General features: G+C 37.9%; 1 protein-coding gene across 4 annotated transcripts in view; it reads right to left on the reverse strand.

Moving 5' to 3' along the window:
• Window positions 1-25,807, reverse strand: part of LOC146005271 (uncharacterized) — a 544,895-nt gene that overhangs the window by 104,287 nt on the left and 414,801 nt on the right. For 3 of the 4 annotated variants that reach the window (XM_083144385.1, XM_083144388.1, XM_083144387.1), the window contains 6 exons: window positions 22,555-22,914; window positions 19,928-20,383; window positions 16,935-17,170; window positions 14,086-14,902; window positions 11,150-11,376; window positions 6,090-7,373 (listed from right to left, as the gene is read on the reverse strand). In XM_083144385.1, coding sequence (XP_083000511.1) covers window positions 6,090-7,373; window positions 11,150-11,376; window positions 14,086-14,902; window positions 16,935-17,170; window positions 19,928-20,383; window positions 22,555-22,914 — 3,380 coding nt within the window. The remainder of the gene's footprint in view (window positions 1-6,089; window positions 7,374-11,149; window positions 11,377-14,085; window positions 14,903-16,934; window positions 17,171-19,927; window positions 20,384-22,554; window positions 22,915-25,807) is intronic. The other variant, XM_083144386.1, reaches the window with a different exon arrangement.

The following is a 25,807-nucleotide window of genomic DNA, read 5'->3' on the forward strand; positions in this document are numbered from 1 at the left end:
AGAGTGAAAATATACACACTCATATATTTTTACAAGCAAGGATCTGCTCGAGTATAAATCTCTTCATTCAGGCTTTCCACAATTCTGCTTTTCAATTTTCAAAACTAAACATCCCTGATACTGGGGACCCTGACCTCTACCAGGTGCGTCCCTCGGGTGGCAGATGAGGGATCCCACCAGATATGGTGGGGTGGTCCGAATATAGAATAAGGACCCGTGGACCAACTGGGAGCCCAGTGCCTGGGGGCTTAATACTGGGCCACCCTCTCTCTAGGGGTTAAAATATAGAGAGCCAGCCCGGAGGGCGAAGACCAACGGTTCCGGAGGCGGAAGAGGATCATGGAGAAAATCCCAACGGCAATGGAAGCGGAAGAGTTACGACCTTAGTGGCCAATATGAGCCACCAAGAAGCGGATTGGATATCTCCGTGAAATATCCAAAACCAACTGCTGCCTTGCAGGGGTGTGGGAGCACCAAAGGATATGGGAGAAAACCCTGAAAATAAAAATCAGCCTGGTCGTTGGGCTAATCCCCCACACCAGACTAAAACTAGCGGATTCAGAGAAATAAAGGTAGCCTCGGAAAGGATGGATTTAGTAGAGGACGACAAGCAAGGAAATGGAATTTCCGAATTGGAACTTGGAATATTAAAACAATTAATGGAAAAGTAGTGGAGATTGTAGGAGAAATGTAAAAGTACAAACTAGCAGTACTAGGACTAAGTGAAGTAAGGAAGAAAGGCAGTGGTATAATGTGCCTTGAAAGAGGATATGTGCTGAGATATGTTGGAGTAGGTAGAGGAAGAAGAGCTAAGGAGGGAGTTGGAATAATAGTTAATGAGCAAATGGAAGAAAGGGTGGAATCAAGGGAACCAGTGAATTCAAGGATAATAGTAGTTAGACTGAAAATGGAAGAAAGAATAACAATAATACAAGTTTATGCCCCGACAAACGATCAGGACATATTGGAGAAAGAAGTTTTCTATACTCAATTACAAAGAGTAGTGAATAAAGAGAATGAAGAGAATAGGAAGGTAATATTGATGGGAGATCTTAATGGTAGAACTGGAAACAATAGGATAAGGTCACATGGTTGTATGGGACCACATGGAGGGGAAAGTGTGATAAATGAAAATGGACAAAGATTAATAGAATTCTGTGTAGAGAACCAATTGCTACAAGGAAACTCCTTTTTCCAGCATTAGAAAATTCATAAAATCACTTATGAAGCTGAGGGAAGGGAGGCAAAGAGTATAATAGACTACATAATTTACGCAAGAGCACTTCGATATGCCTTTATGGATGTAAAGGTAATTCGAGGTGCTGAATTGAGTACTGACCACAGACTGCTAATAGCTATAACAAGATTTAAGAGGAATAATAGAGAAAGAGATAGGAAGTTTGAAAAGATACAAGTAAAGCAGCTGGCTAAGGAAGAGAAGAGAAAACAGTATAAGGAACTAGTAGAAGAAAAATTGAATGAATTGGAAATAAGAGGAATGGAAATTGACAGTATGTGGGGAAAATTTAAGGAAGTGATACTGTATGCAGCAATTGAAGTATGTGGCAAAGTTAGGGTGAATACAAAAAGGAAAAGAACTAATTGGTGGACGGATGAAGTAAAGAGGAAAGTGAAAGAGAAAAAGAAAGCATGGAAGAATTACCTAGAATTAAGATCAGAGGAACATAGGTTAATATATGTGCAAAAAAGAAATGAGAGTAAATTGGCTGTAGAGGAGGCAAAGCAAAAATCATGGGAGAAGTTTGGAAATGATATTGAACAAAGTTTTGTAGAACATAGAAAGCAGTTCTGGAATATGGTCAAAAGTCTGAAAGGAAAATGGGGAAAAGCAGCAAGAGCTATAAGAAATAAGGAAAATGTACTAGTCATAGGAAGGGAGAATGTGATGGAGGAAGGGAGAAAATACTATGAAGAAAAGTTCAAGGATAGGACAAATGAGCAAGAACAAGATGAGGAGCAGGAACAAGAACAGGAGGAGGATGAGAGAATAAGAAACAGAGAAGAGGAGGAGCATGTAGAAGAAGATATGATGATAACAGAGAATGAAGTGAGAGAAGTAATTAAACGGATACGAATTGGGAAAGCAGCAGGATGGGATGGAATAGCACCAGAACTTATAAAATATGGAGGACCAAGAATGGCTGAAATACTACTGAATATATTAAGGGAAGTATGGAGAACTAAGACTATACCAGAAGAGTGGAAAAGGAACATAATTGTGCCAGTACACAAGAAAGGGAGTAATAAGGAATGTGATAATTATAGAGCAATATGTCTATCATCAGTGGTATATAAGATGTATACGAATATATTGGAAAGGAGGCTGAGAAAAATCATAGAGGGAAAACTTGAAGAGGAACAAGCTGGATTTAGACCTGGGAGACAGACTCAAGATCACATTTTTATATTAAGAACAATGATGGGGAAAATGCTGGACAAAAATAAAAGAATATACTTAGCATTTGACTTGGTACCTAGAAAATATCTATAGGAGGCATTAGAAAGTAAGGAAGTACCTGAGGAACTTATTAAAGCAATAAGAAGTGTATATAAGGATGTAAAAGGAATAGTAAGAATAGAAGGAAACGAGTCTAAGGAATTTCAAATAGAAAAAGGAATTAAACAGGGAGACAGTCTCAGTCCTTTACTTTTCATTAATGTAATGGATGAAATAACTAAAATTTGCAAAAGAAGAACCCCAAGAGTACAAATAGGATACTGGAATATGAGAGTAGTACAACTGCAAGTACTGCTATATGCTGATGATATAGTCTTAATTGCTAGCAGTGAAGACCATCTACAGAGGAGCGTAATAGAATGGGGAGAAGAACTTGCGAGAAAAGGGATGAAGATTAATATTAAGAAAAGTAAAGTTATGCAGGTGGCAAAAGGAGAAAAAGATCATGAAATAGCAATTAGATATGGAAACGAGAACTTGGAGGAAGTAGATGAATATGAATATTTAGGAACCATCATAACAAGTGATGGCAGGTGTGATGAAGAAATCCTAAATAGGAAAAGAAAAGCAAATACAGTATATTATCAGTTCAGTAAAACAATAATGGGAAAGAAAGAAGTGGCAGTAAAGACAAAAATGCAGCTATACAAATCAGTATTGGTCCCTACATTAACATATGGAATGGAAAGTTTACCACTTCAAGATAAACATCTGAGTAAAATTCAGGCTAGTGAAATGAAATACCTGAGAAGAGCTGTTAATAAGACTAGGAGAGATAAAGTGAGGAATGAAAGAATAAGAAGAGAAGTGGAAGGAGTCACTAGAGAAAATAATTGAAAAGAGACAGCTAAAGTGGTGGGGACATGTATTCAGAATGAATGAAGACAAAAAGGTAAAGCAAATTCTAGAAGTAAAGGTGCAAGGTAGGAGAGGTAAAGGAAGACCAAGGATAATGTTTGAAGACAGAATGGAAAAGATTGGAAGAGAAAGGAATAAGACAATAAATATGATGAAAGATGAATGATGAGAAACAGACAGGAATGGAGGAGATGGATCGAGGCAACCAACCCTACGCTATGATGGCAGAAGGGGACTAGAGGAAGTAAGTAAGTAAACTAAACATCAGGTTAATCACATCCAAATGTAGAATATGTGTGTGTCACTTTATGTAACATTCCTCAAAGCATCCATTATAAGTGGTATAAAATCACTTATAAGCTTGCTTCTTTGTGTAGATGAAAGCATATATCAATTAACTGATTCACATACACTCTCCAAAAGTAAGTTTCACAATGCTTTTATTCACAGGACTTTTTATTCGGGATAGCAAATGTATTACTTGTAGAAATAAACAGACCTGTTTTACTTTCCCACATAGATTCCACCAACATATCCCTGCACTTGTTTAGAAAAGCAGTTTGCATAAAACTCAGTGCCCTGCTTATAAGCGGAATTATTGATGCAAGATCAGGGCTGTAAGGAGTTCCCAAGTGAACCTCTCTAGAAGGGCTGCTGTTGTAAGTGAACACACCTGGCGGCTTTGTCCAATGGGGGTTTCCATCTTGTCACATCATGTTTCACCCACATCTCTGACACTGCTCATCATTGTGTCTCAAGCTCTTTGTGGAGCGGGCAGACTCCTTCTATTCCAGATGAATGTTTAGTAACAGTATACTTTCCACTATGTACTGGATGTGGCATTAAAATGGGTTATTTTGTATTCGTAGGGAGAGTTTCTGTAATGGTGTTGCCAACACTTATTGTCATTTGCATCACCAATGTACGCCATTTACAGACACGGATCGCTGGAGCAGAGCTCAATGTGCAGTAGCTGTGAGAGCATTCTAATGCAGCTGCAGGATGAGAATATTTTAAATATTTTATTCTTAAAGTTTTTTATCTTGGGAGGCATGATCCTATTGGAATCAGGATATGGGTGAAGAACTCTGAAGGTACAGGAAGTGCACTGAAGCAGAAACCAACAAGTTAAAGATGTTGGAACATGCCATGGACCATTTCAGTCACAGATTGTCCGAGTGTAAATGGCAAAATGGTGGTCACCTGCATGATATAATTTTCAAAACCATGACTTGGCTTATTTTGCAAATGGCAATGCGTAAGGATGTAATTGACATGTTTATATTTTTTAAAAATAAAATGTAGTTATTAGTTTCGTTGCATTTTAAAAAGCCCATTTTTATGCAACACCCTGTACATTGGTTCTGAAAATATCATTACTTTAAACTTATTTTTTGGAATCACACTCGTACATTAAAATATTTAATGTTTTAAAGTAAGATAATCATACTCATGTACTGCTTAGAAAACCTATTAAAAATGATCCAATACACATATTTGATCAATATTTAGCAAATTATTTGAAAGAAAGGTGAGACTTTTTTATTATATATACACCAAGTGTCGACAATTTATCTTTACAACTTCAAATCTAAATAACTAAATAATGGAACGAGGTATCTCAGTTCGGTTGCGTACATTTAAAAGAGAAACTCTCAAAGTTTTTTTTTTACTTTTCTTTTTTTCAGGTACATTGAGTAAGTGGTGAAGAGGTGAGGTCACATTTCCCATTTCCACAAAATGACTTCTCCACAGGAGAAGGCACAGTGTGTTTTATGGTTCATAGAGACAAGATCTGATACGCAGGTCCAACAAAATTTCAGAACTAAGTATGGCAGAGAACCACAATCAAGACCAACAATCCGTGAATGGCACAGGAAGTTCATGGAAAATGTGTGGTGTGGTCTTACGCACAATCAAATCATTGGCCCCTTTTTCTTTGCTGAACAAACTGTTAACTTCAAATGTTACCTAGATATGCTGGACCAATTTGTTTTCCCACAACAGGAGCATCTCCAGCCAGTTCCCAATATTGGATTAATTTGTTGGATTGATTTGTTATTTTAAGTCCACTTTATGCACAGTAAGGCTAATTGGGACTGGACCTACAGTTTAAAGTGGGATCCAAACCACTATGTGCCTCCACCGGGAATCGAACCTGGGACACCTTGATTACAAGGCGACGACGCTACCACTGCGCCATCAGGGAGGCCAGTTCCCAATATTCAAGTTCTACGACAAAGGATCACTGCAGCCATCGCAACAGTTACTGAGGAGATGCTACAGCGGACATGGCAGGAAATCGAGTATCGCCTTGATATCCTATGGCCACAAGGAGGCACACATAAGAGAGCACTGAGGTGGTAGTAGTAGTAGTAAAAAAAAAAATTGAAGGAAACAGAACTGTGTATTTGTGTATTTCATAAAAGCAGGAACCTATAGAATACCACTAAAACAACTATAAATTCTGAGAGTATGTATTGAGATACCTCGTTCCATTATTTAGTTATTTAGATTTGAAGTTGTAACGATAAATTGTAGACACCCGATATAATTACAATACTACAATATTTTCTTCTTAAATTTTCTATGTGGATAGGGGCAGAGACCACAGAAATTAATGTAATGAATATGAAAGCAGACGCACAGAAAATTTATGTGCTGCAAACATTAATTAACATATTACTACACTTACAGGGTCACTAAGAGTAAACAAAATATCTATTAAATGAAAACGAAATGAAACACTTACCAATGTTGAAACACGACCTTCAGTTTCATGAGAACTTAAAGGGCGAGGTGTGTGATAAACTTCCACAGCACCATCGTCAGTGTCCTTGTCCTCAGTTTCATCTGCAGTTCTAGATTCCCTTTTCGAAGCACTAGAGAGAGTTCCTTCAGACACATCATTTAAAATTGAGGTGACGCTGCCAGTTCTCTTCGATGAAACATTCGATGCTGACACAGATCTGGAAACGCTTTGCTGTGTCTTCTTCGTTTCATCCACACTCAACGTGTTGGACTTTTTACTAGATGTTGAACCTTCATCACTAATTGACTCTCTAATGTCGGAACTTTTGCTACTAGCTTTCGAATGTTTGCGGGCTTTACTTTTGGAGCCAATGGATTCTGATGAGCTACCTTCTTTAAGGTCTTTACTCTTGCTGGATGCGACCACTCCCAAGGATGATGCTGTATTGATCGAGGAGCCGTGGGAAGGCAAACTTGTATGTATAGTTGAAGATTCCATCTCATTTGTTGGTTTTTCAACTTTCCTTACTTTTTCCTTTATGTCCTTCTTCACATGTTGCGCTATTTTCAAAGGATCAGGTGTAGAAGTTACTTTAACATCTTTTCGCCTGACCAAAGATAAATTTGGAGGAACCAGGCTGCTAGTTTCAGTTTTCCCAAGCTGGCTTGAAATTGACGTTGACTGAGCTCGCACCTGTTCAGTTTTGATGGAGGAGATGGTTGAAGAGGTGAAGTCGAGTTTTATAATCTGGCTTAGTCCACTCGCATCAATGTTATTATATGATGTTGCAGAACTGCCATCGCTACCTTCAGGAACAGGATAAAACTGACCGGTGAGGCTTCTTTTGGAATGATTCGACTCGTCAAATTCGTTCAGGACCATCTCACTGTCCGATAGAGGACCCATGGAAACATCACTCTCTTCAAAATCACTTTCGTATTTGCACTCCTCTTGTGGTTCCAACTTCTGGCTGTCTTCTTTTGTCCTGCTCTCACTCTCGCTTGTTCCCGATGGCACCATTTCTATTTCCTTCTCTTCTTCAGGCACATTGGATTTAAAACTTGGAAGAAGTTCAGAGGTGGGGGATGGTAATGTAGGGACAACTGTAGTCAACTTCTTTTTGCTTTGAAACGACATGCTTAGCTTCTTTTTTACAGCTTGTAGAAAATTGAATGGATAAGGTTCTAAGGATGGCTCTTGAAGCACAAACTGAGGATATTTCTTGCCAAGTTCTGATGATGTAGCTTCTCTTCCATCCTCTACATTGGGAGGCATCTTTAATGTCTATTGAAAAAAAAAAACAACATGAAAATAATAATAATAAGCAACTTCATATAATGATAATCCAAGCCAACATTACTGCTGTTTCAACATTAGAAAGCCCTAAATACTTCCTTTCTGATGATTGATGCAAAAACTATCTTCAGGCACAAGTTCAGTGTGAATTATAAACATTTAATATTTAGCATATCCTATTTGGAAGAATGAATAACACAAAAACATAGTGTCAGAATGTGAGTTAGCACCCCTAATTATTTCAATAGTATGTATTGACATAATTAGACGTAATTTGACAAATAACACATGTGGGAAATGAAATGTTCATGTATTACTCAAGATTGAAACCTATGATCCATGGCTTGATTAAGGTTCAGATGGACCTCTTGTCGATGGCAGGGCAGCTGTTTTAGAATTTTATTAAAAATAAAATAATGAAATAAAAAAAAACTTACTACGATATTTCAAAATCTGAAAAATTACACATGCTTGGAATTCCTTCTAGAACATTTACGTGAATCATCTCAAGGTTTGCTTTCACTGTTGCCTAGATATTCTAAATAACGTATATTTCTGAACCCAAGATGAGGTTTTTTGCCGCAATTTTGTGCCCAGAAGTCTGGGGTCGTCTTGCTTTCACAGCACTTCACAACTACAAGTGTTAGATGTGGTGGCGAATAAGCCATTCAAAGACCATCTGAAGCAGCTGTACAGCAATTTGTTGCTTCAAGGTGGTTAAGCCCTGACCCCTACCGAGAAGTTGAAGAAGCCTTTAGTATCTCTATTTGCGGAATGGATCCAGACTGCTTGGACACGCATATCCAGTGCATCAATTGTGAACGACTTTAAGAAGTGCTGTGTAACAAATGCATTAGAAGGGAGTGAAGACGATCTACTATGGGAAGACAAGCAGATCACAATGACAGTGGCAGTGACACTGCAGATCCTGTGGACCATTCCAGCGAGGAGGACTAAGTGGGATCTGTATCTGACTAAGGGATGTCTGTATCTGATTTTATTTTTTGTGTACAGGTACTTTCATTGTCTCCTTCTGTTACTTGTAATAAGGTAACCATTTGTAAGTTTTGAAAATTGTTTTTCTGTAATCCCTTGTTGAAAAATGAGGGGGGGGGGATTATCTTGGATTCAGAGATATATGATAATTTCGTGGCTATGTAAGTTTATTAAACTATTAATACTATCTAGACAACAGCGAAAGTAAACCACACGAAGTATCACGTGAATCAGTGCCATATTGTGAAAATTTGACCTGGTTTACCAACACAATTCTTATTTATTGAATATACTTTATTATTCATCCCATCTATATTAATTAGACATAATAGAAATAAAACACTAATACAGACAAAAAAGTACCAATTTCTTTATTTTTCATAAAATCTCCCTTTTTACCTAAATTTGGACTTAGATTTCCCTGCACCAAGGAAAATTTTCCTTCATGTAGCAACACTGCCTCTACCTTGTTGTTTAGAAGCTTGTTTTAATAGTTTACATAATATACGTATAATGAGCAATCAGCCATATATTAAAACTAAATATATAAAAATATATGAAAAAAGTTGGTTTGCAGTAAACATCATAACGTGGAGAATATGCCACTGCATGAATGTGCTAGAAGGAATTCTAACCATAGGTAATTTTTAAGATTTTAGAATATCAGTAGTTTTTGAAAGGAGAGGAAAACTTGAAAAATTGCCCTGGCATTGGTCAAAGGTCTAGCCGAGCCTTAAGATGACAGGCACTTCAGATTCTGTATTCGTACTGAAAAATGAGATTTTTCTTAGCGTTACTGTACACTGAAGGATAACACCTACAAGATTTTTGAAACAAGAAAAATATGTTCTTGCACTCATAATAAGCAGAATGCAAATGCTGTTTGCTATGGTAATTGATGCTGGATGACATCTATAGGGTGGCCACTCTAGGACCATGATAAAATTCAAGTATAATTTCTGGTTTTCAAGGAGATTTTTCCAAAAATTCAAGGATACTTGCAGATGCTTTTTTTTTTTCAGTTTCAATTTTACATATTACTACCTCTCACCTACCCCCCCCCCCCCCCGGAAACAAATATATTAGCAATATAAAGGATCGGTGTGATTCCAATCCTATCCAAAAATTCTAATTCAATTCAATTAAACAGTATGTGTAGATATATATATATATATATATATAAATCAAAGAAGGAGAAAGGAAACACTCACCGGACAGTGGAAAAATTCAAAATTTTCGCTAGCTTAGTAGCATCACCGGTGTGAGACGAAAGAGACGGAACCGGAAGTTGGGGCCCTGCAGAGTTGCCAGGTCCCCATCGAAGAAGAAGCGGTGCGTAGAATGAAAAAACACTGTTTCGTCACCAGGCTCGTCGAAAATTGTGCAAAACATGCCCCATCCTCATTACCTCTCACACCCTCCAGGTGCACATGGCCATTGGCAAATTTACCCTCCATTCCAAAGGGACCTGCCATGAATCAAATTCCTCACTTGCAACATCTGTGGTGATTTTTACCTGGGGGAAACATCAACGGCCCTCAACCTCCGCATCAATAACCACCACTCCTCCACCCACAACCTGGACTTCACTGTTGCCGTCCACAGCAACCACCACATCAGTTTCAACAACTGATTCCGGGTAGCAATCATCCATCTCCTACCCCAACCAGCCAACACCTCTGTTCGCAAAAGATGGAAGAGGGCCTATATATCGGCCATGAGTGCAACCACTCCACCTGGCCTGAACAAGGACACCCAGTAATGCCCACCCCTCACCCACCATCCCTCCCACCCAACTCATTCCACACACTCACAGTTTTCGACGAGCATGGTGACGAAATAGTGTTTTTTCGTTCTACGCACCGCTTCTTCTTCTTCGGTGGGGACCTGGCAACTCTGCAGGGCCCCAACTTCCAGTTCCGTCTCTTTCGTCTCACACCGATTATGCTACTAAGCGAAAATTTTGAATTTTTCCACTGTCCAGTGAGTGTTTCCTTTCTCCTTCTTTGATTTTTATTTAGCCCTTTTAGCTTTTAGCTTATATATATATATATATATATATATATATATATATATATATATATATATATATATATATATATATAAATCAAATAAGGTAAAAGGAAACACTCACCGGACAGTAGGAAAATTCAAAATTTTCGCTAATTTATAGCATCAGAACTGTTTCTTCTCACACCGATGATGCTATAAATTAGCGAAAATTTTGAATTTTCCTACTGTCCGGTGAGTGTTTCCTTTTACCTTATTTGATTTTTACTTAGCCCTTTTGGCCCTCCTTGCTTTTATCCATTATATATATATATGTATGTATGTATATGTATGTATGTATGTATATGTACGTATTTAAAATATTTAATTTAAGGTGCAGAGTTTACATTTGCCATTTTATATATTCAGACTAAAAATACATCTACAAACACAAGTCACACATGTTACAGAATATACTAATCTACAAAAAATTGTTAATTGTATAAGAATTTCAAACTCAAATTTACCTAACCATCTTCAAATTATCTTGCAATAATCTTCCATATGTCTAATAGATTGTTCTGCAAAGGACACTAATAAAGTAAGAGGATTGAGATTTCTCATATATTTTCCATGCAGCTTTGTTTTCCTTCCTAGATTCAAATAAAAGCTAAACTGTGAAAATCTTATCTATATAAATATGTATAAATGTTGATATCTATATCAACAAAAGCTTTCAAAGTAAGAAAAGCAGCATTATAAAGTTCCTTTATACTTACAACAAATGCCTTGTTATGGTTATCTTTCTCAGAATCTGGTGTTAATAAAGACTGTTTACTGTAACAAGTTCTTTGTCGCCTTTTAAATGATTCCCGTTCTTTCTTTATTTCCTTTATGGTTCTTCGAACTATATAACCCCTATAACAAGCTTGGATTTTTGTTGCTGCTTCATTCCTCTCCTTATCAACTACTATTTGTTTAATATGTGCTGACAGATTGGTGACTCCTATAGAAAAACAACAAAGTAGTATTAGTAATGGAAATAGAGTGAGGGACATAAAATTACAGATTAACTGATTGGATCAACGTAGAGCATTCCCAGATAGCCTGAAAGCTTGTGGCAAGCTCGATGCAAGTTCGTTTCAAGCATGCACCTTTCTGTGACAACTAGCTGGCTTGTTTCAAGCCAGATGCAAGCTTATAGTTTGCTATTATGTGCGAGGGATGATCGAAAAACAGAATACAAAGCCTGCAAATTCCAGTAGATATTTATTAAACGAATACAAACAGACTCACGTGAAAGGACACTTCATATGCTACTTCTCAACATAGTCCCACCCCGGTTCAGGCATTTATCCCGGCGCTACACGAGATCCATGATGCCTGTCTCATAGAACTTGGGATTCCCTTCTTTTGAGCTTGACATCATCATCCAAGTGAAACCGGCATCCTCCGAGATACTGTTCAAAGGAGCAAAGAGATGATAATCGCTTGGAGCAAGCTCCGGGAAGTATGCTGGATGATGGTGCACATGCCACCCAAAACCTGCCAGGCCGGGACGTAAGGGTTGAATCTCCCATAACGAACCTTTTGAGGCTGGACTATATAATCATGAGCTCAGTGTGTGTAAAGAATAAAAACTAACATTTGTGGCTGATTGCTGTGCTATGAATATAAACAGAAAAATGAGTTTAGGTTCAAGATGCAAGCTGATCTGGTGGTCAGAATCTGGTTTGTTTCAGCTTGATGCAGTCTCTTGCCTTGGCAAGTTTGCTGCAACTTCAGCTAGCTTGCTGCAAGCTTCTTCACTTGCTTCAAGCTTGCAGCAAAATTTCTGTGCTATCTGGGCTAGGTTGAATTACTTTCAGTGTAAGAAGTTACTTATGCAGACACATTGATGAAAATATTCCACCCACAAATATCCACTTTGGGCAAGGTTGCCTGTAGAAATTTCTTCTTTGTGGGGAGCATGAGGTATGCTATTCCCAGTTAGGAAAGTTCTCATAAAGCATCTACCCTTGGATAATTTACATAGGAATCCTAACACCCACTGCATTTTCTCCATGTTGATCCTTACAAACATCCCCCATCTTTCCCCACCACCCTCGAAGCTATGAATTTCCACTTTGAGCATTGTGGGGCAGAGTAAGATTTCATATATTACCCTTCACTTATAAATACTCATATTTTGACCCCATGGCATAACAGCCCATGAAGGCCAGTGATGGAAGATCAACCAACCAGTTATGGAATGACGTGTGGTCAGCATCACACACCCCCAGTTATTGTCATAGGTTTCCATGATCAGGTTACACTACTCATTCATTGCTCCCCAATTTCCTCACAATAGTGGATGGTCTCCAGTCCCATACACAGGCTGAAATCTCAAGAAAAGTTGGTACACTTCCCCCAGAAGACTTAAACCTGCACCCATACTGTAGCCAGAATCCACAGCTTTCACCTTAGACCGCATGACCATGGAGCGGGACACTCATATTTTACCTTTTATTTTCATTATTATTATTATTATTATCATAATTATTTTTACAAATCATAAAATTTAAATTGAATTTAAAATACCCTGTAGTTGTTCTTACGTTGATATGAGTTCACTTTTTAAATAGAAACTGGATTCGACTAACTTCCTTCCCACAAATACCTATCACTTTCTTGATGAACAGTTATTTGTCTTTTTGTACGTTTTCACAATGCAGAAAGACCTCTTATTCTGTTCTCTTTCATGGCACTCCTCATCCATATTTTCATGCTACAATTTCATCATTCACATTATACAAAGTTTTTCTGATATTTCAGGATACCCCTTCCTGCTCCCTCTGCAGATGCCCTTGATGGTGATTGGTGATTGATTTGGTGTTTTTAAGTCCACTTTATGCACAGTAAGTCTAATCTGGACTGGACCTACAGTTTAAAGTGGGATCTGAACCACTTGTGCCTCCACCGGGGAGGCCATGCCCTTGATGGGAATGAAATCTAGACTTTCCATGTGGCAAATTATTTACACCCACAACAGTGAGGGTTAAACAAGGAAGTGGCAACAGTATCTATATAAGCATTGCACCCTGAATTCCATTTGCACCTCACTGTCTAGCAAATGATATTTTCCTTGCTTTCGAATGGCATAGGAACTATCGATTGATTGCTAGTGAACGAAAGTTGATTGATTTAATTTATTTTACTTCGCTTTTTTGCCACATTTGGCTAATCGCGAAGATGAGGATGAGTGATGAAATTGATGAAGAGACAATCACAAAGACCACCTATGCCTAGGCTGGAATCCAAAGCTGGGACCTCTTGCATTGTAGCATGCTGTGATAACTACTCTGCCACAGAGGCCTATGCTAGTGAACGAAAGATAACAGGTTGAACCAAATATGGTTTATATATTTGCATGCATAATAAGGATAACAAAATGGGCGAATTTTCACAAATTACACAATATTTATGGAAATATAGGTTTCGTAAGCCATTTTACCAATATGCCTACATTTACTGAATGCAGTGGACCCCCGATATTACGTTCCCGGATTTTCCTGCATTGTACCTTCAATCTTGATGTTCCCAATATTGCAAAATGTTATAAATTTTTCCTTTTGGCACTTTAAGTATATTTCGGCTTGGTCCCCTGAGAAACGTAAAATCGAGGTTTCACTGTACTGACTAATCTGTTACATCTCTACTTACAATAAATACATACCTGGAAGATTTCCAATTTCTCTGTTTTTCTGCGAAATATGACCATATCCAGGTCTCTTAGGTGTTGGGAAAGTTGTAGTCATCAACTGACTCTGCACAGAAACTTTAGGTTGAGTTTCAATCAGTGATACTGAAGAATTTTCCCTCGATGATTTTTTTGATTTTGGTGCATTTTCTACTTCTGAAACTGCCTTTGTTTCTTGAACTGCCTGGGCAATTTTTATTTCAGGTTTAGCAATGTACGGAGCCACTGTGTCAATAAGTTTATTGGCATCCAACATATGCATATTATTTTCCAGTCTCTTCAATTCCAATTCTAGTGTCGTGGAAATTTCTTCGTGTCTTCTTTCGTCAGTTGCCGGTCCCAGTTCTCTACTGATTTCCACCTGGACCTCTGCTTCAGATCTTTGGATGTTTCGGTCAATATTGGTTATTTGATTTAATCTCGGCTGGTGCTCTGCGACTGATAAAGGAGCGAGCTTCGCTGCATCTGCTAACTGTTGTTGAATGGTCTCAATCATAACCTCAAGAGCTTGCGTTCTTGCACTTTCAATTGGCAATATAGATATTTCTTCTGAGTCAGGGCTGGGTGTGAGAAGAGGCTCATCTGATTGCGCTACCGGCTCACTGGCATCTATGGACTTCAAATTTGTCTCGTTTTCAATACTGTTTATTTCAATATCAGGGCTCACATGACCTTTCACTTCTACCATAGGCTTCTCTGTTGCAACATCTTCTTTGTTGTCATGTGTAGCATCCTCTGCATCTTTTGGTGCACAAGCATCATTCTCATTTTCATTGATTTCGTTCAACTCCACCTGCAATAAAAACATTAAGAATCATATTAAACTTTTCACCGTAATAATATGTTCTGTGAAATGCATGTCCACCATGCTGGGCATGTTAAATTTTTACCAAATGAATGAAAATCCTGTACAGCTTAACCAAAATGAGAAAATACATGTGGCATTGTCATGGAATTTTCAACCACAAGTGAGCAAAGGGATCATGGGTAATTCAACCAGCTGTTCAGCATGTAAACTTGTCCTTGCATTGCCAAAACATGCAGCATTTTTCAACACATCGTTGGCACCTTTAGTCAGTGCCAGATGTTTGTATCATCATGAAGGGGAAACTGTATGCAGCGAAAGCAGAGGCTTAATATTGAACGTTGTCATGTAGAGCATAGTTAGATTTAGATGATCACTTGTTGAAGTTTTTGAAATAGAAGCAATGGGGGGGAAGATAATCCCACAGGCAACACAGGAATACTCGGTCACAAGTGAGGGGAAGCAAGAGGAGAAGACAAAACGACTGGCTACTTTAGTGTATGAGTTTGCTGTGATTCTCCTCACCCTGGTTGAGCTGAACTGTAAAACCCACTTAACACAGAAACCATTTCCTTTAACACCTTTGTTAGCATAAATGCTATGTAAATGTTTCCGAAAATCTTATAGCAGGTAGTACTTTACACGCAAGCATTTCATGTAAATCGTTAAGTTATTGCGATTGCAATGTATAATATATACAGCACGAAAGGCAAGGCAAGTTACATCATCTGTGGTGAGTACACGAGGTTTACAATTGCAAAAACTACAATATTTTTCCATATGTGTACTGTATATGTATTTAAGCAGCACATTGTTTGTACCTAAAACCTTTGTATACACAAAAAAAAGTAAAGGGCTCCCCTGTGCTTTGGGGCAATGACATGAAGGCATATAGGGGATGTGGAGTTAGGGCCCACATTTTCTTGATCACGGCCAAAGGTGGGGGTGATGTGATCAGCACCACACCCCTGGCTGCCTTTACCGCACGGAGTTTCCTCCAGGTACTACAATGCTGGGTGGGTGCCGAAGCTGCTTGAACAGGTGAAAAAATCTCGGTTTTCGCCCACTGGGGATCGAACCTGGGTCTCTTGCATGGTAGTCAGAAACCATAAAGACTTTTATATAGGAAACGTTATTCCTCTTGGCTTTTTAAAATGTGATGTAATATGTTGTTTACATCTCATTCGGCTTCCATTACATCTGCACTCATGACCTAGAACTCGTTTCTGATTGGTTATGCTACGTAAAATGCTACTGAAATAGGACTGATTCTAGCCTTGAGAAATGCCATGAAACATGCCATGGCATCTGAAATGCAATAAGATTTTTCACTTTACACGGTAACATTTTGGTCATGGCATAAATGTTAACAAAAATGCTTTTGTCTAAAGTGTGCCTAAGTCATACTAATGCAAAATTTTATATTTTTAATAAAACTGTTGCTATTGATAAATAACCCTTAAATAGTACTCCTTGTTTCTAATGTTACTATAAGATCATAATTGGAACTGGCATCTAATAGGGGGGTCACAGCCCTTAAAAAAATGTTGACATGTAGGAAAAGAAATTGCTGGACACCTGTCTTCAATTTGAACACTGCTGATACGAAAATATAAGTCAATATAGCAGGAATGGAGCAATATGAAATTTCCGCTAATACTAATACCAAAGTAAAGTACCAATTTAAATAGCTGATATTCTACTGATCCGATACACTATTCCAAACCAAATGGTCCTTGAAGAAACCTGAATGGTTCATTGACCTCCTCAATAAATGTATGTTACAAGATGACTGCCATTCTACAGAAGCTGCATATTTAGATATGTACTTTCTTTTTCTAAAAGTAGGGAATGTAGAATGTATGTTTACATCCATAAAAATTAAAACAAAATGGCAGAATATTGCAAGTCTATATCAGTGGGTACCAATAGAATATTGATTAATCTGTCTCATCCCTATGATATAGTATTGGTTCTAACCTGACCCATTTCTAAGTTGAAAAATATATTTTGAACTTACGCCTTTATGAATGTTAGTTTCACTTTTCTTCTTTGCGGCCATTGCAGCCAGTTTTCTGGTTCTTTCTTGAAGTTCCTGAAGCTTCTTTTTCCTAGCCTCTTCCATCATTTTCTTGCTTCGCTTCTGTTCCATCAGCTCCTCTTGCCTCACCTTCCTCTGATTTTTCATGTATTTTCGCACATCTTCTGGATCATAAGGCCTTGTTTTAGCTGGCAACTTACTGTTCTCTTCTTTATCTTCAGTAAATAAAAAAGGCATGCATAAGAAAAATTCTAATGGTGCGCTAAAGAGGTTTTGGGGAAACGAGGGCTCCAAAAAATTCTCAGAATTCATTCTGAATTTCAGGTAATCCTCTTTGATTTTTCACTAACTTGTGAAACCAAATAAATTCTGCTGAGAAGAGCTACAGTTCCATGGGGCTTGGGGGACTCGAGCCCCCCCCCCCCAATGATAACGATGTGGGGGCAGAGCCCCCAAATAATTTTGCTTAAGAGGATATATATTAGGGAGATCTGTTTTGCGCTCCGTGGTGGCAGATATTAAAAGTCGGGAATATTTTGCTATTATGGTTGACGAAACTTGTGACATATCCATCCGTGGACAATTAATATTCTGCAGTCATGAGATTCCGAACACTGAGGCCAAAACTTAAAAAAGGGAGAGAGTGAGTCATTCATTAATTTATTTCAGTGATCAGAGCTCCCCCTCCCCAATAATTTTAATAAGTCGGTGCCCCTGTACAGTTCTATATGTGTATATATATATATATTCAGGAATACCAGAGCTTTGCTTTTAAATTTTCATAATTTCACATGAGATAATTTAATCACAAACTCCATTTCTCCCCACAATGTTGTTGCAAAAATGATGAAAATTATGCATTTTGCATATTATCCAAGTTAAGTCGACCCCACGAAAGTGTTGCATAACATTTGTATGTGTGGACTCTGTGTGAGACTTGAACTATGGAGCAATATAACATGTGTCGATTATTACTGTATTTGCAGACATATAAGACCCACTTTTTCATGTACATTTTCGAGGAAAAATCTTAATCACTGAATTTATAATTGAAGGGCTCTGGTGTAAAACATGGTAAGTGACATTTTGATCATGTCTGAGCTGATTGAGGAAAAAGGATATTAGAAGCTCTACTATAGATAAATTGTTTTTGTGTTGTGTTTACCAATTCCAGAACGCTTCACTGGGTTCAATACAAATTGTATGACATGACAATTTTACTTGAAAATTGAAGGATGGCATGTTTTACACCCGAGCCCTTTAATTAATTTACAGTATTTAAAATATAAAGTAATATGTAGATCTGCTTTTAACAAATAACTTACCTAATCTAACTTGAAAAGAATATATTTTAATGTTCCTCGTCACACACCATAAGGAAATCATCTAATTTTGAACAGAGAAAATTTCCAGAAATGAATGTATTCAAAAACTGAGTATCTGCATATTGTTTTTCAGGCCTATTTTTTTAAAGGAAAAAAGTGCATCTTATACGTTGGCAAATACAGCAAATTTCAACTGATACTTTGTTTTTTTTGGTTCTTCTTGAAGGTTCGCATAACCACTTTTTGTACATGCAAAATAATCTAACACAGTTATTTTTAGAGGTTTTTATTTGAATTTATCTGCGACGTTTCGTTCTGGTTTTCCATAACTTTTTCAATAAACGACTAAAAATAACTGTTAGATTATTTTGCATGGTACTTTCTGGTACAGATAACACTGGTATTGGCACATACTGATACACCAGTATTGGTGTTGGTCCAGCACATATATATAAGGCTTTTACGAACACCTGTGTTACTCATTAGATTATGAAATATTTGTTAAAAACACTAAAAAACACACAAACAGCGCTAAACAACACTTTAGCAGTTCTTCCGAGCTTTCGATTCCATCTCGGAATCATCATCAGGGCTGGTTGAGGAACTTCAACCGTGTCCCTTCCGTTGCCTCTCGACCAGCCCTGATGATGATTCCGAGATGGAATCGAAAGCTCGGAAGAACTGCTAAAGTGCTGTTTAGCACTGTTTGTGTTTTTTAATTTTTTTAAAAAAATATGTTGCCGGCACGTCACATAAGAAGTTTTCTACTGTCATATTATGAAATATCTTCAAAACCAGTATTAATGTTAATGGTAGATGGTGCTGATGGCACTGAGTATGACAGGGGTAGACTAAACTAAAAAATAATTCAGGCACAAGCCCCTTTTTTCTCTCAGGAGCCTGCATTTTTTTTTTCAAATACACAATACCAAAGCCATTATCCAACTAAGATAAAGCTACACATTTTGAAATGTAACCATAAATATTAAAATTATTAATTGATATAAGACTGGATTAGAAGTAATTAATTATTGCACCAGAGTGGCCTTCCTAACATAGGCTCAACACATAATACCATCAATAACTACACAATATATTCTAACATTGGCTGACCACAACGCTACAGATTTTAAAATTCGGCTACCGTGAAAAAAATTATAATGGAATGTTTATTATTCAGACAATGCTACAGAAAACACACAAACTTTAAAAAACACATACTGTATTCATTATTTTTTAAAAAAAGGTAATGAAAATTTCCATAAGCAAACTCGAAATATTTTCTTAGAAAAATTTTAGAACTTAATTTGAAAATTCATGTGACAGGCGAAAATTTTCAGGTGCCATGGTGACCAAGCACCCTGTATTTTTCCACCACTGGAGTATGGTATAATTTCTTGTAGCATTTAAATTACATTTGTAAACTGTTGAATACAGCATCTATACTTACTGAAAAGTGGACATACCAATATAAGGAACTAATTTATCAGTTCTATAGGCACATACTTAGAGACATGTGAACTTCAACAATGCAATTTGTGAAATATTGAAATACATAAAAGTAAATCTCACTCTACAGAGCACAAATTGTTCTACTTACAATGACTATAAGATGTAGGAAAGAATAACAACTTCATAAATACTGACCTTTCTGCAACTTCCTTTTCAAATAGGAATAAGTAATATGCTGCCTTCCAATGTGTGTGCTTTTAGATTCGGAACTCTGTACCTCTTCAAAGTTGTCACTTCCATAATTCAAATCTGTGGTCAGGAGATTTTCTTTCCTTTCTTCTAACTCTTGTAATGTTTCAGCCCCATATATCCTGGCATTTTTATCCGAACTCCCTTTCGAAATCTTTGTATCAATGCTCTTATCAGAGCTTCCCCTGCTTCTGGCTGTATCTGGAGGTGTTTGTTTGCGCTCTGTCCTCTCGTATATCGCTGTAATTCTTGTATCGGCATTCCTATTTTCATTATTTGCTACTTTGTTCTTCAACAGTTTGCTACCCTTAGGATCGATTGCTGCATCTGCTGCCTTCATGGATCCGAGCTCCTTTGCAGCAAGTTCCAGGCCTTTTCTCCATGACGATGGACCAATAACAGCTAAAAGAAGAAAACATTAGACAAATGTAGGGTTTCTTCTGGCATTCAGAACAACTAAACACATGATTTCTTTGTTTCTTTTCAGATATAACAAAACAACAAAGTGCTAACATAATTCCTTATGAGGGTGTAAAGGTCTCAAGACACCCAAACGTCAACGTCCACGTAGTACACCCTGGACTGCATTTTGCATACTAATGAGTAGAGACCGGATGTTAGGCAAAATGCCTATTCTTTCCTGTTAGAGATATGATGAAAACTAATGTTGCGAAGGCCAGTGGGGAGGGATTAGCTTCATTTAAAGGCAATTTAATTTTGCCTATTTCATACGATATTGCCTATATTATTTCATAAATGCCAGATATTGCCTATTTTAGGCATTTTCTTTAAAATTGGGACATGACTGAACTCTGTGCATACAATTTCCTGTTCCCAGGATTAGTTTCCGATGCTTCCAAGAAATTTAAAAATAACCATTAGTGAGTTATTGCAGCTAATAAGGACTTGAACAAATTAAGGGCAATTCAAAAAGTTCTGAAAGGTGAAAATATACAAATTGAGTTAGATCCACATGTTCTCGCGTGCTTTAAGTATGCTCCGGTAACATCTGTGGAGGTTGAAAGATCTTTTTCAATTCTAAAAAATGTGTTGTCCGATTGCAGACATAACTTGTCGGTTGATACCTTGTTGTGATGTGCAACCGCAATTAGTGCTTCTTATTCAGAGACTGCCAAACCGTACAGTACAAACTTGAAATGCATTTAAACAGTTTCTTAGTTCGAACTGCTGTGTGGAATATATAGTGTAAATTTTTTAACTGAAATAACCCTGTGTGCAGTGATAAATATTTAAATAATTTGCGTACTGGTTGGAAGTAGCCAACAATTTCTTTCGTCAGACTATTATGTGTAGCCATTATACAATGGAAAATTTAAACACCTATTTCTTTTTGTATGTCTATCTTCATTATTTTGAGTTAAATTTCATTGCCTTTTTTATTGCCTATTTGTATTTTAATGCCTATTTTGAAAATTATAAGTGCTTATTTGCCTGCCTACATCCAGTCTCTACTAATGAGGCTCTGGCATCTGGAACTATGGCCAGTATAATTCTCTATGAGACTTGTATTCTGTCCATATGTGTTTGTGATTGTCCTTCATCTATCTTATCACAATTCAACCTCATCTTTACAATTAGCGCAAAGTGGCAGAAACATGAAGTGAAATAAATCAAATCACATTCATAATTCCTTTATGAAGACAAAGACAACTACTAGTGATAAAGGTTCATTTGTCCACTTTAAACTCAGATAGACTAACCAAGGTTGGACATGCAGTTTACAGTGAGATCTAAAGCATTGAGCTGAAGGACTTATTTAGAGTGGGAGTCCAGTGGGTCATAATATGAATTGGCAATATTAATTTATTCCTGCAGAACTTACGTAAAGATATGTATTAAATTGTACCACTTTGATTTGACTGTCTGCGAAAATTAATGCATACTACTAATAATAATATCCACAAAAATAACAATCAGGGACTTTCCTTTTCATCAGCTGAACCTAACAACTAGTTTGGTATTCAATAAATAATCCATTTAAAATTGTTTTTGACATTAATTTCTTTGGTAGGATAGCTATTTTTACACAAATTTTAGTGATGTTACTAGAAATAAGCTAGATAATAAATACATGCCATTATATCCTGTCTTATATGATCTTTTTACATGTTTTTACCTGCTCATGTAATAACAATGATTATTATTATTTCTTTACCTGTTTGAATAACATTAATATTAATATATATTATAACATTATCAACCTATTAGTTATAATTTTTATTATTATTATTACACATAAAATACTTTTTTCAGACCCCTCCTGAAGTATGGTTCTTGATACATTGAGTCGAGTTTATATTTTAAGTTCACTTTATGCACAGTAAGGCTAATCGGGACTGGACCTACAGTTTAAAGTTGGGATCCGAACCACTATGTGCCTCCACTGGGTATTGAACCCTGGACGGTTCTAGATACCTGCCTGACTGCACTGTAGACCACCGGGAATTATAACCAACAGCAACAAAAATGTATTACATTTGGAAGCAAAGTAATGGTAAGTACAATGTGATACTTTCCTTTGAGTAACTAGCCCAGTTCTAACTTCAACTTACCATCGGCTTGCTTTGACTTTCCTGCAAGGTACGTTACTTTAACCGACTTTGGTTGAATGTCATCTTCCATCTTCCTCTTCTTGAAATCGTCATCCACTGCTGCTCTGGGTGATTTTCTCTTAATGCTGTCTCCTTTCTGTCTTCCTTTCGGTTCATGCTTAGCGACTCCCAACTCGCAGAAACCTGGATAGGTGGTTGCAACGTCCAAGATGGCTACTTTTCGAATTAAGGGTCGCTCAGGTTTTACTTTTGGCGGGAAGAACTCATTCGTCTCCATTATCTCGCTCCTTGCTCTTTGCCAACAAGGTTCTGGGTTCCCTTCGGATGTAGCTTTAAAGTCTTCGGAGGATTTTACTTCTACTGAAAAGAGAAAGAGGGAGAGGAACTTTTAGAATAAAATGTTTCAACATTCTTCTCTTACATATGCTTTCTGTCTTTCTATGGGTTTAACTAAGAGAGACTAGGTTAACGTTAACCCCAATGACGAGGCTGTTTTGGGAACAAAATTTCAGACTGTAATATCAAGCTAATTAAGAGAAGAGGAAAAAACAACCAGAAGCCTGCACAAGACCTGGAGCAGACCCATACTCAAGACATCGCTCCTAAAATGTCATGCAACCTGCGCAACATCCTCTAGTGAGCACCTTGCTTGACCACCTGCCCAGATCGTTCCTGACAGGTATTGTAAACCCGCCAGGTACCTGCAGTCCTATGATACCTAGTAGGTCTTAGTGCGTTCTTTTAATCAACTGCATCGGTCGCACACCTGTCTGCAGGCGCCCGGGTCTTGTTGAATGCCCAGTTACCTTGTAAGCGTAGAGCACCTTGAAAACGAGGAACCCGGGCAAAGACGCAAGTTGACTCGTTGCCATGGTCCGGGGAGCAGGTAAACCTGTTCTCGCGGGACAAGAAGCAGCGGGTAGGCAAAACCCGGACTTTACAGTCCTCTGAAAACAACCAACAGCTAAAATTGTAGGTAAATTTTCCAAATATCATATCAAACTCCCGAACGAACCCGAGAGGGACTGAAGCCTAAGGCGCAGCTTTTTCTTTTTAAAAAAGATAAAGTCAGAATTTGGAACGGAGAAATTTACACTTGGAATTTTCTTTTTCCCAATGTAGAAGTAAGTGCACGTTTTTAAAAATATTCTTCAGACAATAAGACATAATTGAAGTATTTTCAAATATGCTAAACTTATTTCTTTAAAACAGAAATACAAACTACACATTTTAAAATTAACCTATATTATTTTTTAATGGGTTTCTTTTGTTCCCCCTCATTTGTAGGTTGTAAATGTCACAAACCATGGCACAATAAAATAGTGAAGGACGCACATAAAATGTTTGTGCTTGGTACTGCACGGGGAGGAGGGGGCGCCAAAATATCTAGCAAAGGAGCTACCTGCCTCATTCTCTGTGACATCTCAAAGGGTCTGGCCCAGAATCCTATTACGTCATGTGACTAGGCCAGACATACCAAGCGGATATCTACCATTTTATTTGCAGATAAACCATATCTTTGCTTATAGTAATAACAATTTATTCGTCATGTTCGTATTTCACTGTACGGATTATCTACAAAACCTTCATCTGTATTATCCGATATCCGTTTCGGATGCAACGAATAATTCGGATATCCGGATAATACAGATGAAGGTTTTGTAGAAAATTCGTACAGTGAAATACGAACATGACGAATAAAAGAATATGTGGATAGCCTTTTAAACGGATAAACGATAAAACTGTCCGGATAATCGGGACATCCAGAATATCCGGATTTGGCCATTCCTACTCTGTGTTTTCTGAAAGTTTGTGCGGTGATGCTTTGATTGATTGATTTGGTTTATATTACTTCGCTTTTATGCCACTTTTGGGTAATCGCGAAGATGAGGATGAGTTAGAATATTGTAAAATTGACGAAAGGATACTCACAAAGAACACCCACCCCAAGGCTGGGATTCGAACCCGGGCAGACCGGCGTCACAGCGAGACGTGGTAACCACTCCTCCACGGCGGTCGGCGAGGTGATGTGTTCTATATGTTGTTAAAACAAGACTCCAGACTCATTTACATGAGACGAAGTTCGATTTAGTCCATTTTATGCACTGATAGGCTAATCGGAATTCGATCTACAGTTCAAAAGTGCAATCCAAACCGTTATGCAATTTGCCTTCACAAGACATCGAACCCGGGACCACTCGATTAGGAGCCGACAATTTACCAGTACTCCATCGAGGAAGCCAAAACTCCAGACGAGCCGACTTCCGTGGCGGAGTGGTTATCACAACGCGCTACGATGCCAGGGGTCCCTGGTTTCCCTCGCTTGCGTATTTCCCTTCCAACCGGTTTAGGCGAAATGGGATGCGATCCTTGAAAGAATACTGCAGTAATCAGGAACAAATCCTATGCAAATTTCTTAATTGTGCTTCATACTTAACAGTTTATACTTAAATGTAATCTTCATACTCCTGTACAAGAATGATATGATCTCAGTAGAGAAATGGGACGGCATGCCAGAGACACGGGTTCGAGTCCTGGTCGAGCCTGCATTTGTCGCTAATATTTCTACACATTATCGTGTCTGGCACGAAGAATGGCTTAATACCACCGACGCGAAGATACACGTCGCGCTCAAACTAACGCAGATGGGTCATGTCAAGGAGTGGGTCAAGGAGACGAGCTACAGGGAAGAAGACAGAGAGTGGGAATCGTCATATCCACCATTTCTTCGCGGATGCGCGTTTTTCCCAAACACGGCGACACGAGAGTTCGACACGTTCACACAGGCGTTCTTCTGGGAACCACATCATCTGCCTGCGAATACGAAAACCTTGGGTGTGTTGTAAAAAATGGGATTCTCCGCAACTGCACGACCGACTCGACTCGTCTCCGGAGATCGCAGACGCAACATAAGCAGCAGATACATCGAAGATGATTCGCGAAATCTAGACAACGATGGGGTAAGGTGTGTTGCAACGTTATCGCACTTACACGCAAGGCTCGCAGACAAGTAGAAGGAAAGAAAATATGTGCACACATGATTGCTCATCATTAGGGAGCGGAAGTTGATGACGGAAAAAATATAGGTCTACGACCTATAGAATGTCCTAAAAATGGGAAAAAATGACCATTAAAATTTGTTAGTTTCAGGTTAAAAACTGAAACGAAAAGGAAATTAAACAAAATGCAACTTTGTTTTTTTTTTTTTAAAAAAAAAAGAGGCACCAAATGATACCACATGCAATTTTAATCA

The sequence above is a fragment of the Lepisma saccharinum genome, chromosome 23 (assembly GCF_977018435.1).
Source record: "Lepisma saccharinum chromosome 23, izLepSacc3.1, whole genome shotgun sequence".
In the NCBI taxonomy this organism is placed as follows: Eukaryota; Metazoa; Arthropoda; class Insecta; order Zygentoma; family Lepismatidae; genus Lepisma; species Lepisma saccharinum.